Source organism: Excalfactoria chinensis, chromosome 10, assembly GCF_039878825.1.
Source record: "Excalfactoria chinensis isolate bCotChi1 chromosome 10, bCotChi1.hap2, whole genome shotgun sequence".
Lineage (NCBI taxonomy): Eukaryota > Metazoa > Chordata > Aves > Galliformes > Phasianidae > Excalfactoria > Excalfactoria chinensis.
In genome coordinates this window covers 6373571-6391203 of record NC_092834.1, presented here as the reverse complement: position 1 = coordinate 6391203, position 17633 = coordinate 6373571, and the positions used below count along the sequence as shown (strand labels likewise).

The window sequence follows — 17633 nt, the reverse complement described above, 5'->3', positions numbered from 1 at the left end:
TCATGTTCTTATTTAGAAAACACAATTATCAACATATATATATACTGAGAGTAAAATCTGAATCCCGTAATAGATCTAAATCCAAAGTTGCAGGTGTTTCAGAAGCAGGCACATCAAGGTTTTAGGTCAGACCCCGGACAGCAAGAAGATACTCCCCTTTTGCAGCATCTGTATGAAAGATCACTGTAGAGTATATATGTATTTACACAATACCTCCTGGTAGTCATAAACTGATTCTGACTCCTTACAGTAATGTGAATCTACTCCAGAACTCTGAAGCTGCTCTCATAGCTGGCACACTCCTTTACTGTTAAAAGTTAGGTGGTGCCCTTGAAGAGTTATATGAAATACATTAGCAGCTCCTTTTGCTCCATGTTCTACACCACTAACATGACACAGTATGGCAAACACGAAACGTGGATTTACCTAATAAGCTATCACCATCACCATGCCCTTTTTGCTCAGGCATCCAAACACAGGAATATCACATTCATAGATGTTCACAAAGCAGTAGAAACTTCAGATTCCTTTAACAGCTATATAACCTGTGACTGAGCTAAAAAATGGAATCAATAAACAACCTCTCCTTCTGAAAGCTGCCACAAGATATTTAATGTCTACAGATGATCAAGGTTAAAAATGTTCCAAATCTTTCCTTAAAGAAAAATGAACGTTCAATCAAACAGAAATCTGAATCAAAACTACCAGATAATTCCTGCTGATGTTTTCCAGGGAATTAGATTCACAAAATGATGAAAGAGCGCTTTCATCTTCATGCCTGTGTCAGAGGACTCCCCAGAGTCCAACCATCCAGTCTGCCCCAGTGGATCAGGTGCTGAGCCTGTTGGAACCGTGAGGAGATGGGGCATTTGGGAGGGTGAAGCACTGTCTTGCACTCAAACACTTCATCTGAAATTAGTTCCAGTTCATATAATTTAAACGAACAAACAAAAAACTGTAACAACTGAAACCCACATTCACCTGTAAGCACAGGAAGACACAAACCAGGAAGCAAGGGAGCCATTTGCCATCATTGCACAGAATTATCATGTCGTAATTCTGCTGTTTGAAGATGTGTTAAAGATGCATGAATTGAAATCAACGCGCCTTGTTCCTGCTTTGTTCTTTTGCTCTTTGAACTTCCCACTTTCGGGTCTGCTTCACTCTATTTTGATCTGAATGGCATTTTGGCCACATAGCTTAAAAGATGAGTGGAGTTGCTTACACAGCCATAATCAGGTGAGGATGCATTACAGAGAAGAGATGGGAAATCCAACAGCTCAATACTATCTAGGATTGTGATGGTGCATCAATGCAGTATAGGAGAAGAACAAGCACAGTTCCAAATGATCTACAAATCCTTCTTGTATATTATTGGATTTGCCATCCACTCACTGACCATTTTAACTGCTCACTGTATGGAAGACAAATAGATTACACCTGGACAAAGGGCCACAGTAGTGATTAAGCATTCTGCTTCTGATTAATATCACAGTAAGGTATATTTACCATCTGGGGTGGAGAGAAATTTGGCTCTGTTCAAGAAACATAAGAAATGATAAAGAAACACAAGAGATGAATAATATCCGAGTCAGCAGAAAACACTTAATGACTTTGCAAGGGTCTGCGCCTCAGTATGTAAGAAACACCTCCCAAACAAAGGGCTACAACTGCTGCAGTGTTTGCAAAACACTCCCAGGCACAAATGCAAAAAGAGAATGAACAGAAGTGCCATCCATTCAAAACATGAGGAAAAAGGGGAAAACACCTTTAACAAGGCAATACTCTTGCTCTCTCAAACCTGCTCTTAGTGAGCAGTCACTTCTCATCCTCTTTGTGGTCATGAAAAATGTGAAGTTACCTGGGCAGCACTGACTTAAAACCCAATTGTTTCATAGCAAATGAGGCATGAAACTTATTATCAAAAAACATGATGTCTGAAGTACATGCTGTCATTTTGTTTTCCCAGAAGACAACTTCTGAATGCCTGAACTGACTGCAAGGCATGGCAGGAGGCTGGAAATGCAAGAATTAGTGGTTCTTCTTGAGCAAAAGCAGACTTGTAAGGCCAACATCTACAGCACTGTATCTTTGGGACATAAGAGAGTAAAATGCCTCTACAATCAACTGATACATTACCTTGTTTTTCAGGAGAGGGCTGCAAAATGCTGTTAACTCTCCACATATTTGACCTCTGACCTTGTCAGAATGGTCCTTAAAACTGGCCTGCTGGTAGAGGAACAGCTATTTGATGCAGAAAAACACCTATAAAAAGTTTATGAAAAGAAAAACCCGCAAACTACTAAGTTCTTTAGTAGGTCTTGTGCAACACGAGGGTGAGGATGCCTAAACAAGTGTGAGAGTTAAGGAGAAATGCCCCAGCGGCACAGGATGCTAACTAAAAGCTGGCTGATACCTTGAACAATTTAACCTCTAGACAGGCAGTTATGAGAATTGTATTAGGATGATCAAGAGTTTGTTCCATCCCCAGATGCAACTATGCTTCTAAAGTTTGCAGGATGTCCTCTGGATGCTATTCCTTTTGGAAACATTTAAAGAGCTGCTTGTTTTTGTCTTCAACTAATAATCATGGGAAGCAATATATTAGGTACCAACAACCTTTGGAGTACTGGTTCCAGGACTCTGCTAGCACATCATTTACACAGCATTTACACAGAGATAAAACAAAAGTCCCCTTACTGGACTTTCCCCAGTTTTAGAAAGGTACAGCATTGAGTAGGAAGTAAATAGGAGGTTTTTGTGGAGAGAGAATATCTGAGTAAGGAACTTGCAGTTTATTGTAGAGATTTCAGAGTTAAACTATTTCCACACAGTCAAGCACTTCCAGGTAATCCAGAAATCCTATGATCTCACTGCATCTCATGGCAATAATCTCAGTAGTTACCTGTTGGTCTTTAAGACAGCTGCCCTTAGAGAACAAGTGATGAAGAACTGTTATGTGAATTACATTCTTTCCAAGGATTTCCAGGTTCTGGGGGAAATACTCTACTGTTCTATTAGTGATGTAGCCCCAGAGATGAAAATTCAACTCCCTTTTCACTTATTTTCAGATGCAGCTACTTTGTTACCCTGCCTCTGCTGGGAACTTACTACACAGTTAATGCTCATGAATGACTTCATTTACTGTTCATGCAAGACTGAGGTCAAGAAGAAATTCTTTCCTATGTTCCAAAATACATTTAGTTTGGACCACTAAAGGTTTAGCACACCTTTCTTTGGCTCACTGGAGACTGTACACTGAACACTATGAGATCAGGTGGGAGAAATCCCCCATTCACACAGGATGCTTCCATTAGACCAGTCATTTCCCCAGTAGCTATTACCTTGCTTCGATCTACCGCTCACTGACTCTGACAGAGCAAATAGTTTATTCTAGAGAAGCAGCCAGTGTCCAGCCTGCTCCTTCATCCTCCTCACAGCAGTAGTGGAAAAGTAATGCTACAAAATGCCCTGAGCAGAGAGAGCTCTAAGAGGAAAATTAAAAGACACATCCAGTTATAAACGTTGACAGGTGAAAATGTTCGCTGTTGGAGGGAGATGCTGAGATGCCAAGTCAATGCCACGCACACCAGACACCATGACAAAAAAAGACACAAATGCAGGACATGAACTGTAGGAGTTTCATAACCTAAAAGACCTCTGGCTTGTGATCTATGTAGCTTTGCCATGAGACATATCATCTGGAAGTCAGATCTGCCCAGTACTGGATTAACTTCTCTTTCCATGGCTTGACCCATCACCCAGAGTACTATAGAGAGGGGCACTCAGAAATGCACATTTAGAAAATTAGATAGACGTATTTAACATAAGCACTGTGCAATTAATCTCACTGATCACAGCTGTAGTGGTCAGAGCAATTTCAGCCTGTTTTTTGCAAAACAAAACCCTACCAACTAAATAAAGATCATATTTTCATCAAGGTCGAGTGATAGTCATCATTTTCTTCTGACACTGTTTATCCTGCTCTGATAGCAAACATCCGTATGTGTATCTTTCTCTAGATGAGAAAGTCAGTCAAGACAGTCTTCTGCAACACGCTTTGCCAAAAACAAACATTAGCTGCAGTCAGACCCATTGGCTCCCACTTAAACACCCACTATTCATTACACAGTACAGAGTTCTGGGAAAGGGATTGCCTGCAAGGTGTTTAAACCACCTCTGCACACAGGGTAAAGCACACAAGAAAGACATCCCACAGCGTAACCATTTAGATCTCTCCTGTGTTGCACCTGCAGGCCCCGAGTTCAACTCTGCTTTGGCAAAGGTACAAAAATAATTTGGGTATTTCCATCCTCACAAGAGGAAAGCACAGAAAGTGTTCAAGGATGCTGTGCATTTGTTGTGATAACTACAGAAGGCAACAGTGCTGGTTCTAAGCTATAAACACTTCCTGCTCCTTAAACCCTCAAAGACAGCTCTAGTCTTGGCAAAAGTAGACTATAATTTCCATTGATGTAGCGACACACCACCAGAAAGCAGAAAGACTCTGCTGAGCTCCCTGTGCTACCTAAAAGGAGAAAGACTGGATTTCATCTTTACAGATTAAGATTAGACCGAGTAGAACCCCACACTGCAACCTCCAGAGAAATGTTCTGATGGATAATCAGTTTTTTATTTCATAGTCTATGAGTTATTCTATTTCAAAGCCTGAGCTGGGGGAGAGGCCTGGATACAGCTGCTCTCCTGCCCATAGCAGTGTGCTCTCTTTATTCTGCAGTCTTCCTTTGGTTGCTGTAGGCCTCTTACTCCCTCTAAAATCAAATTATGCAATTCTCTTGGTGAGACTCAGAGAAACCCAGAAGCAAAATATTAATTTTCTGAATCAGAATCAATATGCTGCACAATCCTTTTCAATGAATTATTTATCATAAAATAGAATACGCTTACAAGCCAAGGCCCCTGGTCTCCATGTCTCCCTTTTTCTGATTTCCTGCAAAAAGCTCCTGCAATATGGCAAATCTTTAGACAAGAGCAAACAATGCGATGTTTACTTATACTACAAATGCCAACTAATTGCACCTAACCCATCAGAACTCCATAAATCTGCAGTTCTACCCACCGGTACGAAAATGAACAAGTAACCATCACACTGCCTTTCAGCAGTGGCATTCCATCCCTAGATGACACAGAACCTTGAAGGGACAGAGCACTTTGCTTTTGACCACCACAAACATATGTAGAATGGTATGGGAGCTGTACAAGATGAGGGGTTTTTCTTTAGTAGTTAACTTCTTTAAAAGTATTTGTCATTAGAGAGCTGCTACATTGGTTAAGGTTCATCACCCACACAACATCAGGAAAAATGAAATGAATGCTCACTAACATGAAACCAACCAAAGAAAAAGGTAATGGAAAACCACACAAATGAGAGAAAGCGCTCATGGAGTTGTTATGACCAGATGGCTTATTTTCAGTGTTTGGGACAAGTCAAGAGTTCAATATTTTCCTTCCCAGAAGTTACTTTCATGCAAAAGCTCCTCCAGCTCTAATTCAGAATTGGAAAATTTGATTTATATCTCAAATTCATCCACCTGGCCAGGCTTCAGTAGTTCTCTCTAATGAGACACCAATAATTTCTCGGATGGCTGTCCCCAGTACTGAAACCATTTAGGATACATGTTAATTGCTTCATTTATGTGTTCATATGTACAAGTAAGCACAGCGATATGAAAGGAATGTCTCTATATTTTAGTTCTCTTTTTTTTTCATTGTTCCCCATAAACATTAAAAACCACGAACAAGCTTGTAAGAATGGTTTCAGGCATGAGGAACAGGTGGTGTGAATGTCAGTTAAGTATTCCTGCAGGGGGAAGGCTGGAAGTTTGCTGTAAATTATGGGGGCATTTCTGCAACAGAAAAATTGGCTTTTCATTGATGAAGCTGGAAGCACACTTTGATAACAAACCCACTGGGAACTTCAAATCATATCACATCACTCAGTTATTTTTTCCTCCATTTGTCTTGGAAAAACATTATTGCAAGTGTAAGTGCTTGCATGTAGCACTAAGAAGAGGATGGTTTAGAAAGAGCACATATATTTCTGCTTCATCACAGCTGAAGCATCCCATACTCTGACCTTTATCCAGACCAAATTCCCCACATATGAGGCAACCTCACTTGCATACATCCCACTGAACACAGGAAGCTAAGAAATGAATTTTGCAATTAGGAAAAAATGATCCCATACGATCGTTTGTATAATGACTTCATCACACGCACCAAAAATCACAAACCTATGCTTCATATGTCTGTAGGATTCAATGCTGTGAGGGAAAGAGGAATGACTGTGCGAATCCTTGTAGAATCAGGCATACAGTTTCTAAATCATACCATCAAAGTCCTTCACTTAGAGAACATCTTCCCTGTAGGAGACTGCCTCCACAGAGGAGATCTGAGGTAGACAGAGTATCACCTGAAACTTCGGTTTCCTGTTGATGAATTACTCTGGGACAGTGCCATCCATATGCTCAAGTAATATTTTGAGAGGAAAATGAAATTTGTAAGGAAACTGTCACTGACCTTTGTGCCCGGTCTGTTATCGTTATCTCTTCCTCCAGATCTAGGAGTAGCGCTGCCTGAGCCATCACCTTCTTGCTGCAGGGCAAGGATTTGAGGTGCAGAATGAGCAGAGCAAGGCAAAACTTGCTTCCCATCTCCTCCAGCTCTTGAGTTCCCAGCTGCAGGCCCTGGTGGAAAAAAGTAGGAAGTTTCATTACTGAGTGTATCAGTCGCAGGTGTTGGGAGACTGTTTTTCAGAAGGACAGCTCTTAGTATCAGAGTATCACATCATTCAGGTGTTTGCTTCTGATATATGCAGAAATTTCCCATACAGTCAATCACAAATTCTATGACAGCATTTGTTCTACAGGATCTATTCTAAAATAGCTTCTATTTTACAGAGGCAACAGAGGCAAGTAGTGTAACTGCATTGGTTACTTTCACTCAAGTTGTCACTGTAAAAATTAGACTTATACCCCAGGAGGATCTGACTAAATACACTCTTACAAATCATTAGGTCTCATTTTTTTTCTCTCTCCAGAAGCGTCATCTCCCTAAGCAATGCGAAACAAATAGGTTTTATGACTGTAGATACTGGACAGTGGCAGAGATTAGAGAAAAAACAGCACAGAGGGGAAGGAGGGAAGATCTTTAACAAGTTATGAATTGCTTTTTAAGAAAATCAATTACAAAGTAATTGCAAAATAACAAACAACTCTGAGGAGTTTCTCAGTGTATTAAAAGCTTATGTCTCTAGTAGGGATGTGCAGGCAAAGAAATGCACAAACAGGACTGGGATTACCAACATCACCTTTCCAAGAGGACTCATTCAAGCTGCGTATCCTCACTTGGAAGAGCCCTGACTTTGAATTGTCTGTGCATGCTTTATCACTACTTAAAAAACCAAAGACCCAACAAAAAAAGTAACACATCAAGGGCCTACACAGGAGTAATCCGGTGTAATTACTGGTAGTTTCTCACAAGCAGTGAGATGGCAAGAGACCAAAAAAACAACCTCAAAAAACACTGAAAAAAAATAACCCAAAGAAACTGCAAAATCCCTCATCTTTGGCATTTAGTGATCACATCATGCCTTACTCCTTAATGCTATCACACCAGGGGTTGAATCAATTGCTGAACAATTGTAGCCTTTGTCTGTATCAGCCCCGTGTGCTTTTGAAGCACAAACCATTTCTGCAGCCAACCTTCTGACAAGAACTCCAATCCCATTTCCAAGACTGTTTCCTTGGCAACTGCCATAAGTCCATGCTCACAGCCCTGGCACCGGCCACAAGCACGGTGTGTGCTCCACACCAGCATGGCCTGCTCTTGACCCTCCACTCGGTGTTTGTTAATGCACATCGTATGGGTAACAGAGCCCATATATATATATATATATTCCAGTAACCCATAACAGAGGGCTGAGCTCCAATCTCCTATTTCTTAGTAGTTAGTTTTGTTTTGCCTTTTTAAATTTGTGTATGTTTCCTGTTGCATTTATAATTTCTCTAGGATCTTCTGCACAGCTGAGAGAAAGTGGGAGCCAACAGCATGCAGGTGGATGGAAGAAAGAGGCTTCCCAAGTGACCATCTACAGCTCCCTTGTAATGCTTTCTTTTGGTTCGTGTTTGTTAGAGGCCACAAAATGTCTTACAAGGTGAATACCTTCCCTTCAACTCCAGCAGGTCCAGCATGTACAAATAAAATCTAACATTCAAGCAGCCTTATCTGATAACAAACACATTTTCCTATAGTAACCATATTGAAATTCTACTTGTTTTCTCAAACGATATGAATAAATATGAATAGGTAATTATAATAATGAATAGGAACAAATAATGCATTATTTTGAGCTCGTACATATACTGAGTGGTTGGACAGCTAGATAAGCAGAGGACGTGCCTAGAAGAGCACACAAACAATATGAGAAAACAGAGCCTCCCTGCCAGGCATAGACAAAAGACTCCGGAGAACTGACTTCTGCTCTCAGAAAGACTCTTAAATATCTTTAAAGCAGTCAGCAAATCTCTAACACCATTTCTTCTCCCATCCTAATCACCTGTACTGCAAGCTTTGCTAACTAAGAGCCAGGTGCAATGAACTACAGTAATTATTAATGATGGTAAGAAAACAGATGAAGAGGCTTAGAGGAACCAATGGTCATTAATACAAAACAATGAGGGCCTAGCTGCTCTACACAGATTCCTCACTTCCATTATTTTACTTCAGAAGACATTTTAGTGTGGCAGTTACAATTGGCAGGTGGAAGTGGTGACATTTCTGAGCAAAAAAACCGTTACTTCCACAGCAAAAGAGTTATTCTCTCAGGGGTAAAAAATACAAGGAACACCTTGAGGCTTTCCCTGGGGTGTATCTTAGGGTCCTGTTTCCTGGATCCAGGCAGCACACTAAATACCTATCAATCCAGGAGATGCGAATAGTGACAGTGCTAAAACTCAGCCTGTGGGCTTACAATTCCCCAGGGTTTTATTCAGGATATGAAGAGGCCTTAGGAAACTATGAACAGAGAAATAATAATAATAAAAGTATAATACACATGAGAAGCCTCAGACAGTAAGTGCTCATGCTCTGAAGTCAGCTGCTGTATGATGGATCCATATTGCTTCAAGAACAGACAGCTTGGGAATAACAGCTGGAAACCTCAGCTAGAACATTACAAGTTAACACATTTAATTCACTTCAAACACAGGCAGACTTTTATTTTCCAACTCAGACAATGCTCTCCCTCTTCTTCCTCAGCTCTCAGCAGAGGCTGGGGCTGGAGCTGCATAGTTGACTACCATTAAAGTGAAGATGCTGACAGAACTGATGCATCAAACTAATGGCATTAATGACAACTGCCAGCAGTGCCAAGAGCTGGTGCTCTGGTTAGGATCCAGCCCCTCCTGCATTGCTTGAAAGGGATTTCCCTTGTAGTTCTGCAATACACTTAGCTGTAAAAATGATCAGATGTTGCTTGCGACTTTGAGTTGTGAAAAAAAATTCTACAAGAGATAAAGAAAGAGAAGTGGTGAACTCTGGTTTTGGTTAAGAAGCTCCACGGCAGTGAAGCTGTGTTGTTTCTACTCACAGTGACAATATATAACCCGTCTGCCACTACCGTGCAGGAGGAAGCTGTTCTACCTGTCAGCAGGTCCTCGGCAATGTCCTGAACTCTCAGCGACCCTATCTTTCCCCATCACAATGCTACATGGCTCCATCCTCCTCTAGAGGCACTTGTATGAGAAGTGGAGTGCAGTGCAGTCTTCCAAGCCAGCAAAATCTAAGCAAAGTCTGAATCAGAAAACTGTACCAGAAAGCTGCAGACAAGATCATCAGTCTTAATTAGTTTAGGCTCACAGATATGCTAACAAAGCTATTCTGCTTTGATGATCAGCTCACATCTTTGCATAGTTTCTGCTCTTCGTAACATGAAAGTGCCAGTCTGGATCAGCTTTATCTCGATGCATCATGCACTGCTGTGCAATACAAATATGCCCACTGGTCCCCTGGGCCCCCTCATGCATGTCTTTTGAAGACATAATGTTAAAGGATAACAGGTTAATTGTTTCCTGGCTGTTATAAAGAATAATGGAGCTAGACATTATTTGCTAATCTCTTCTCATTTTTTCATACCACAGCAGACGGTATGGCAAGAGACATCACCTAGAAACGCTCTAATATTTGGATGTATCTGTATATATGATTTGGTGGGAAGAAACATTCCAGATTCAGATGAATTAAATGGACACAGCCTGTTAGCTCTTGGTCTAGCTAAACCTGTACATTTGTTCTCTGCCCAAACTGTTTTCATCGTAACAGCTGGGGCAGTGAGGTGTTCACCTGCCTCTCCTAACTGACACTGTGTCACAGTAATAGGAAACACGGAAGGAAGAGGAAAGGAAAATAATAAAGCTATTCTGTGATTTATCATTTGGCCAAGATAATGGCAATAAAAATTCTCCTAATGAAAGTTGATGAAATCATACCGGAAAAAGAGTTCATTCGCATTCAGCACTGACGCATCAACTATGTATTCACAACTAAATGCTTCCAACATCTCTCAATTTACCCAAAAACACATCACAGGCTAAGAGATAATGTAATGGGAAAACTTCGTTATTCATTACTCATATGCTTTAAACAACCCCACAGCCAAAGGCAGCGATAGTTTCATAACACAGATATTGTTGAAGGTGGAAGGACTCCAGAAGTTAAATTAGAATTTTCTCTCTCCACCAGGGTAACGAGAGCTGCAGTTAAACTGGAGTTGAAAGATATTAATAAACACAAGTAGACAACAGATTTCAGAGCCATCATTTTTCTCTTGCGTTCAGGGAAAAGGGATCTTTGGCACGCAGTACGGTCACTTTTGGGCACTGTTCAATCCTTGAGGCAATATTTTTTCCCTGCAAACTTACTTCCAGTCAACACATATACACACACATGCAGAGTATACTCTGCATCTCAACAGCTTTACACATGCACAATGGTTATGCCCTAAGGCTGGGTATAAATAAATTGACAGCCTGGTTTCCCACTAATTCCATCAGTGAGTTCTCCATTGGAATACTAATAGAAACTATTTCAAGGCTGCACAGGACAAACCACACAGCTGAATGAAACATTTGGTGCCTGCAGATGAAATTTTAGCCTGGGCCAGCCCCAAAAGATAGTGTCCTTTAAACCCCTGTGAAAGAAAACATGCTGATACACACTGGGAAACCAGCTATTGAGATGAAGACAGTAGGGAACAAGCCAGCTTTTCTCATGCCCCAGAGATCCCCAAGCAGTAGGTATGACATGCTGAACAGACAAAGTTTAGGGGATGGAAATTTGGGCCAAAAGATTTCAAAGGGATTAAGCAAACAGAAAAGGCTGAAGATGAAGAAAAAAAATTGGGTAGCAGGAATTTCTAGAAAGATGAGAGGGGTTGAGCTAAAGACAGAAGATAAAAGGACTGGAGAGATAAAAGGATGAGAAAGTGGGAGGGGTGGTTGAGGTCAGTGGATGCTGATGTAGAGGAATGATAACAAGAGGAAAACTAATGGAAACCTCAATCCCCATCTCACTGTTGGAGAGGTGTGCCTCGCTATGAATGCCTGTCCTCACTCTGCTCAATACTTTGGCCACTGGGTGAGGAAACAAGGCCCAGCTTGCTGTCGACCCCCTCTGAAAATCTGCTAAATTTGGCTGATGCTCTAATTCAGCTGGGACTGAGCAAACTTCTTTGTTTCGTCACAAAATGGGTTATTGATTTGTCATTCAAACGGGCTCTTTCCCTGGCTAAAGATGTTACAGGCAAGATTGTTCAAGGGATGGAGGAAAGCAGGTCAGAGAGCAGAAAGAGGCCTGAAAGGCCTGATTATAAGAGAACTGGGGATTTAGCAAACAGAAAACTGGATGTCAAGTTCTACTTATTTAGATAGCATAGATAGCAATCCAAAGTGAGCACAAGGATGGGGCTATATTCTCATCACCCTCCCCCAGAGACCGCACACTCACACAGAGCAGCAGTGGTTGGGTATGGAATGCTTCCATGCTTGCTGGATGCTGGTGCACCTCTTCTGCATTGCTGCATGAGATGGAAGGTAATATGTGGTACCAGAAGGTCCAGTTTTGCCAGATCACTTCTTGGGTATCACTGGAACTAACGTATACATTTATGTGGGGCATAACTGTGAAAAGTGGCTGAATCAGGAATAAAAGTTGGATAAAAATAGAAAGCAAAACCCAGATATTCTTCCCTATGTAAATGAGCCATAAAGGAAAACATTATTCCTTGCAGAACTCTTGTTTTCCAATAAAGTTGAGTAGTACACATTGGTTTTCTGTCTCATCCATTACCATGTGACATGCCAGGTGTCTATTTTGAGGCTCTGGATGGACCCAGACCTAGCATTAACAGATTATCCCTCACTGCAGAGGCTGAGCAGTCTTTCACCACTTCCCACAGTGTCTTCTCAAACATAACCTAAGAGCCTGAGAGAATGGTAAGTGAAGGCAGAACGGAGCACTTCAGAGGAGCCTGCACTGTTTTGCAAAGACTGGGTCAGCGGTCTCTGAAGTTCTGATGTACGGATTGCAGACTCTTGTAGGGAGAATTCTGCCTGCATGATCCAGTTCAAATGGTTACCTGTACATCATGGCATGTCTCACATTACCGACCAGCCGAAATGCATGTGGAGGGAGCAGGAGGAAGACAGAGAAGTGAAGGTCCAGAGGGCAAAGAACAAAAGTAGTGGGAATTGTCAATATGTTTTTGTTGTTGTCATTGTTTGTTTGTCAGGAAAAATAACAACAACAAAACAGAAAATAAATAGAAAAAATAAGTGCTAAGAAGTAGAAATGAGGAAACTGTTCAAGGTCATACAATAATTCTGGGGCAGTATAAAAAAAGAAAGGTACTTTACACTGCTGACAACCAAGCGCTTTGTTCAAGAAAATTTCTGTCTTTAATGCAGGTTCCAGTACTGGCAACAGGTTAACTGCTGTTACCCCATCTGACTGTGCCTTGAACATTCATCTGTAGTCTACCCACGACTTTCTCTCACTCGTATACCTTCTGCTGTGTGAACTCTACGGAACCTGGAACAAGTCACAGACAGGTTATAGCCTGAGGTGCCTGAAGATTATATGTGAGGTGGAGCTCTAAGTACATCTGAGAGTCTGTGTCAAATGAATTAGCTCATAAAAGCAGTCTGGGAAAGCAAGAAGTTGAATTTTTGCAAGTCCTAAATTGGCAGTTTAATCCCTGGATCACTTTTCCTCCCTCTCTACTTCCACTTCTCTGCTTGTATGAGTAACTTCAGCATACAGAAAAGTGAGCAGACTCCAGGCCCACCCAAGCATTTTCAGCTATGAGTTTAACTCATCTGGCCATATTTCACCGTGGGAGTTAAATAACTTCCTAATCCTGGCTGGTGATCACTGCATGCTTGGGAACAAAAGGATTTATGATGTTTATTCTGGCTAACGTAAATACAGATGCTATTCAGAAAGCGTCTAACCTGTTTTGAACATTCTTAATACAGTATTTGTCTCCATAACGTCATTCACTATCAGGTTCTCCTGGTTAATTATGTGTTATATAAAGAACCAATTGTATCTTTTCATGAAATGCCCTCCATATTGTTTTATGTTACACAACACCTTGTTGTTTTTCTGTGCGGCTTTAAAGCAGAGTAAGTATTTATAGTTACTGGGAAATTACAAAGCAGATTTTATTTTGAAAGGCACTATACTATAATCTGCAATATAGAAAGCTTTGAAGCCTTTCCCTCTTACTCTGATAAAACATATGCTATTCTGCCCACCCCAGAGGTGATGAAAATATGTATTGACCAAAATACATATAAGCAAGGCTAATATGCTTTTCTTCCCCATCCAAAATAAGACTCCAGGATGGATCACGGTATCACTTTTGCACCAACATAATGATGAAGGCACTAGAGTGCATTTAAAAAGAAGCCAGCACAGCATGACCCAGACATCACAGCATGCTCCAGCCTGATAGCTGTCTGCCCCACAGGATCTCTGGTGCTCTGTTCCCATGCTAGCACATTACAGACACAAGCAGACCAGCAAAGCTGCATGTTGGCCTGATAGCAACGTTACATGGAGTGGAATTTAATGGGGTGGCGAGTTTGCTTCCTGCTATGCTGCCACCAAATATCCACATCACTGTGAAGCCTCTCCCCAGCACAGCGCGGAGTCTTACTGCTGAGCTCTCTGCACTCTTTCCCTTTCTCTCTCAATAGCTCCAGTAGCACTAATACTCTCCCATATCGAATTTGCCTTCCAGGCCACTATGTGCTTTCTCTAGCCCCCCCTTTCATTATTTCTTTTCCCTTACAAAGAAAATAACCCATAACAGACACAGTAGTCCAAAGGAGGTACTGCCATTCACGTCTATAGGGATATTATAGCATCTTCCAAGTCTGCATTTTCTCACATACACAAGCATCTTACTCACTTTCTTCTTCATTGTTGCTTCTGCACATGGCACAGATATCTTTATTGAGCTGTCTTTCTAATCGCTACTTATGTTTTCCTGAATAGTCAGAGCTAATTCAGAACCCAACCATGTGTTTGAATGCTTTAAACTATTCCTTCAAACATGCTTTACCCCGCCACTGTCTGTATTTTATCTTCCATTCCCGTAACCACAGTCTTGCTGTCCTCCTTCCTACTGTATAATTCATATCAGCTGCAAACAGTAAATCTTAGTATTTTACTGTTCTCCTCATTTTTCAGTCATTAAAGAAATACAGACCAACTCAGAGTGGTAGCTGGAGTCACCTTACTATCCATTTCTTCCCACCCCAGTGATGATTAATACATCCCACCTATTTTTCCAGACTTTTAAGTAACTTTTCAGTATACAAATAACCCTTTTGTGCCTTACCCCAAAACTCCAATCCCTTTGGGGTTTTTTTATGGGTGAGGGAAACTCTCTTCTTCTTAGTTCTGACTTACCTAGGATGCCCACCAATGCTACTCAGTTGAGTCTTGACAAATGGGAAACTTTGTATACTACATCTCCCTTCACTCATGCCATCAAGGCTATTAACTCAGTCACTGTGCCTCCCTGCTCTCGTGTTTCTCCAGTGCTTGTAGGATTTTTCTTTCTTTGGTGCTTTTCAACCTCTGGAGTAAATTTTAAAACACAAGCAATCAGAATTAGCACGTTGTTAAGCATGTTTGAGATGTCTGCTATCCACCCCACTGGCCACTATTAATGATTTTACCAGTTCCTTTGTTCCCTTATAACTCTTACAGCAAAAAAACCTGACGTTCACCTGATTCTGTGTGTTGCAGCCTTGCTTGAATATAAAATAACACCGACGGATAACGTGCAGAAATTGTCTTCCTGAGTAAAGCAGCAAGCATGGTCCCATAGCATTCTGCTCTGTTCCTGTTCTGGCTGCCTACCAGCTCTGCCAACATGCTTGTGGCCCCAGGACAGCATAAATAGCTCCAGCATGCATCCAAATCTCAGCCTTCACAATTCCTTATTATTCCAGTCCTGAGGGTCCACTGTTTCCTTCCAGAGCCTTTTGATTATGCCTTGGAGCATGCTTCTTTTTTCCAGATCTCAGTCTGTTCTATACTAAATCCCTCATTTCCTCTGACTCCTGCTTCCATTGGCACCAGAGCAAAACTTCTACCCCATGGCAGTCCCCTTGCCTGGGCCACGCCACATGCCAGCTCCTGCAGTTAAATTGTCATGCACATATTCACAGCTCAGCCCAAGACCTTTCCCCTTTGTTGGTCTCCTTAAAAATTTACTTTAAACATGTCTTCACAAAGAGACCCATGAGTGAGAGGTCTCTCATTTCTCAGATTTCACATGCATTGAATGGCTGTCCCCTTATGCTGTGCTTTTCCCTATATTATGAAGGATTCTTCATGTCAATTTTCTATCTTTTTTAATTTCACAAGTTCTCTTTGGTTATCTTCAGCTAACTGCCAAAGCTGGTTTCCCCACCTAACACTCCTTCCAACTTCAGGATCAGTGACAGTAAGCAAACCGATACCAGAATTTATTATATTAGCACTTCTAAAACAACAAAGGAACCATTGATTTCCCAAGCCAAGGATACACAGGAAAGCACAAAAGGAATACATGCCCAGTTAAGATCAGAGAGGAAAGAGAGACTGTTTGGTGAGGAATCCAGCCTCGTAACTGCTCCCTTTGAAGGTGAAGGATGGGAGTACAAAGAAGGGGCTAGCTGGCTGTGTTTTAAAGGGTGTCAGCGTAATTATTCTGATACAGGACACTTGTAATATTTACTAGAAGAATGAGCAACAATAGCGAAAATCTGACCATTTCATTTCTCTTTTTCTCTTGAGCACTCTGTCCTAGCCTCTCAGGGCCAGCTGGTAACACTGAGTAGAATTCAGGCTTCAGAATCCTCTTTGCTGCCTGCTTTGATTTAATATAATTTCACATAGCAAATGCATAAAACAAAAAAGTCATAGAAAGAGTTAAAGAATATGTGAGAAAGTTACCTTAAACATTTTACCAAAAGGCCTAAGGAGAAAGAATGATCTTTTTACTGGAAGGTTGGGTTAGGAGGGACATCCTGTGAAGGGTCTTGGGAATACAGACCACACAACCAGATGCCAAACATCAAGATAAGTTCCTCCAAGTGAAACGGTTGCCACCAGCTACTAATGGGGATTTATAGGTCTGCAGAGTCTAAAGGCTCATTTTACTGCCAGCCCAGGTATCCACTGCTACAAGTAGTCTGATGGCTGATGGGGTTTTTATAAACCACTCTTTTGGCTGGGAATACGATTAGTATCAAAAGAAAGGAACCAGCAGACAAAAACAACAGAGATCAAAACTGAATATTCTACATTATTACAGCAGATATGAACCCCTGTTGCTTGCCCACAAGGAACCTACCAGCAGCATGAGCTCAGACATTTGGACTTATTTACCAAGGATGAGTATCAATTAGACACAAACTTCTGCAAACCACCTATAAGCTTTTACCGCTCTTATAATCCCACCAGCAAAGGCTTACTTTAACTTCTCCACTTACTGTGCTTTTGGAAAGAAAGAGAAAAAGAAATCAGGTGTTTGAAGGCTGTAAGGAACAGACTGAAGAAAGGGAAACAAGATCAGAGAGACAGAAGTAGGGTGAGGGGGAGGCAACTATCTCTATCAAGTGGGATAACTGATGTGACTCACACAAAAGCAGCTTGTTTCCTCTTGTTCTGCAATGAATATTTCCACTTTGGCTTTTTCAGAGGAGACCAGCCAGAAGCAAATGCACAGCAGCTGAGTAATGCCTCAACCTTCAGAGTATCAGGCAAAAAAACAGACATGTTGCCTCAGAAGAATAAACTAAGTTTCTCTGAGTCTTTGGAGACCTACTGACCATCCACAGTGTGACGCAAGCAAACCTGTATTAACGGAGAAGATGCTGACTCCAGATTATAGGCTTTCAAGACTTCTCATCTTGCAGCTGTACTACCTGAGAAAATTTGCATAAGAACAAGCTGCCTCTTTCTTAGAAGTCTTTTTCAACCTGCTTTTATGATCTCCACTAAAAACGATAATCCTCTGTTTGTGACACTGCAATCATTTCTACTGCAATCAA

General features: G+C 41.3%; 1 protein-coding gene across 1 annotated transcript in view; it reads right to left on the bottom strand.

Annotated features, from left to right (window-relative positions):
- The window catches only part of AGBL1 (AGBL carboxypeptidase 1), a 252491-nt gene that overhangs the window by 79745 nt on the left and 155113 nt on the right, over nt 1-17633 (bottom strand). The window contains exon 22 of the mRNA XM_072345926.1: nt 6541-6707. Within this exon, the coding sequence (XP_072202027.1) occupies nt 6541-6707 (167 nt within the window). The remainder of the gene's footprint in view (nt 1-6540; nt 6708-17633) is intronic.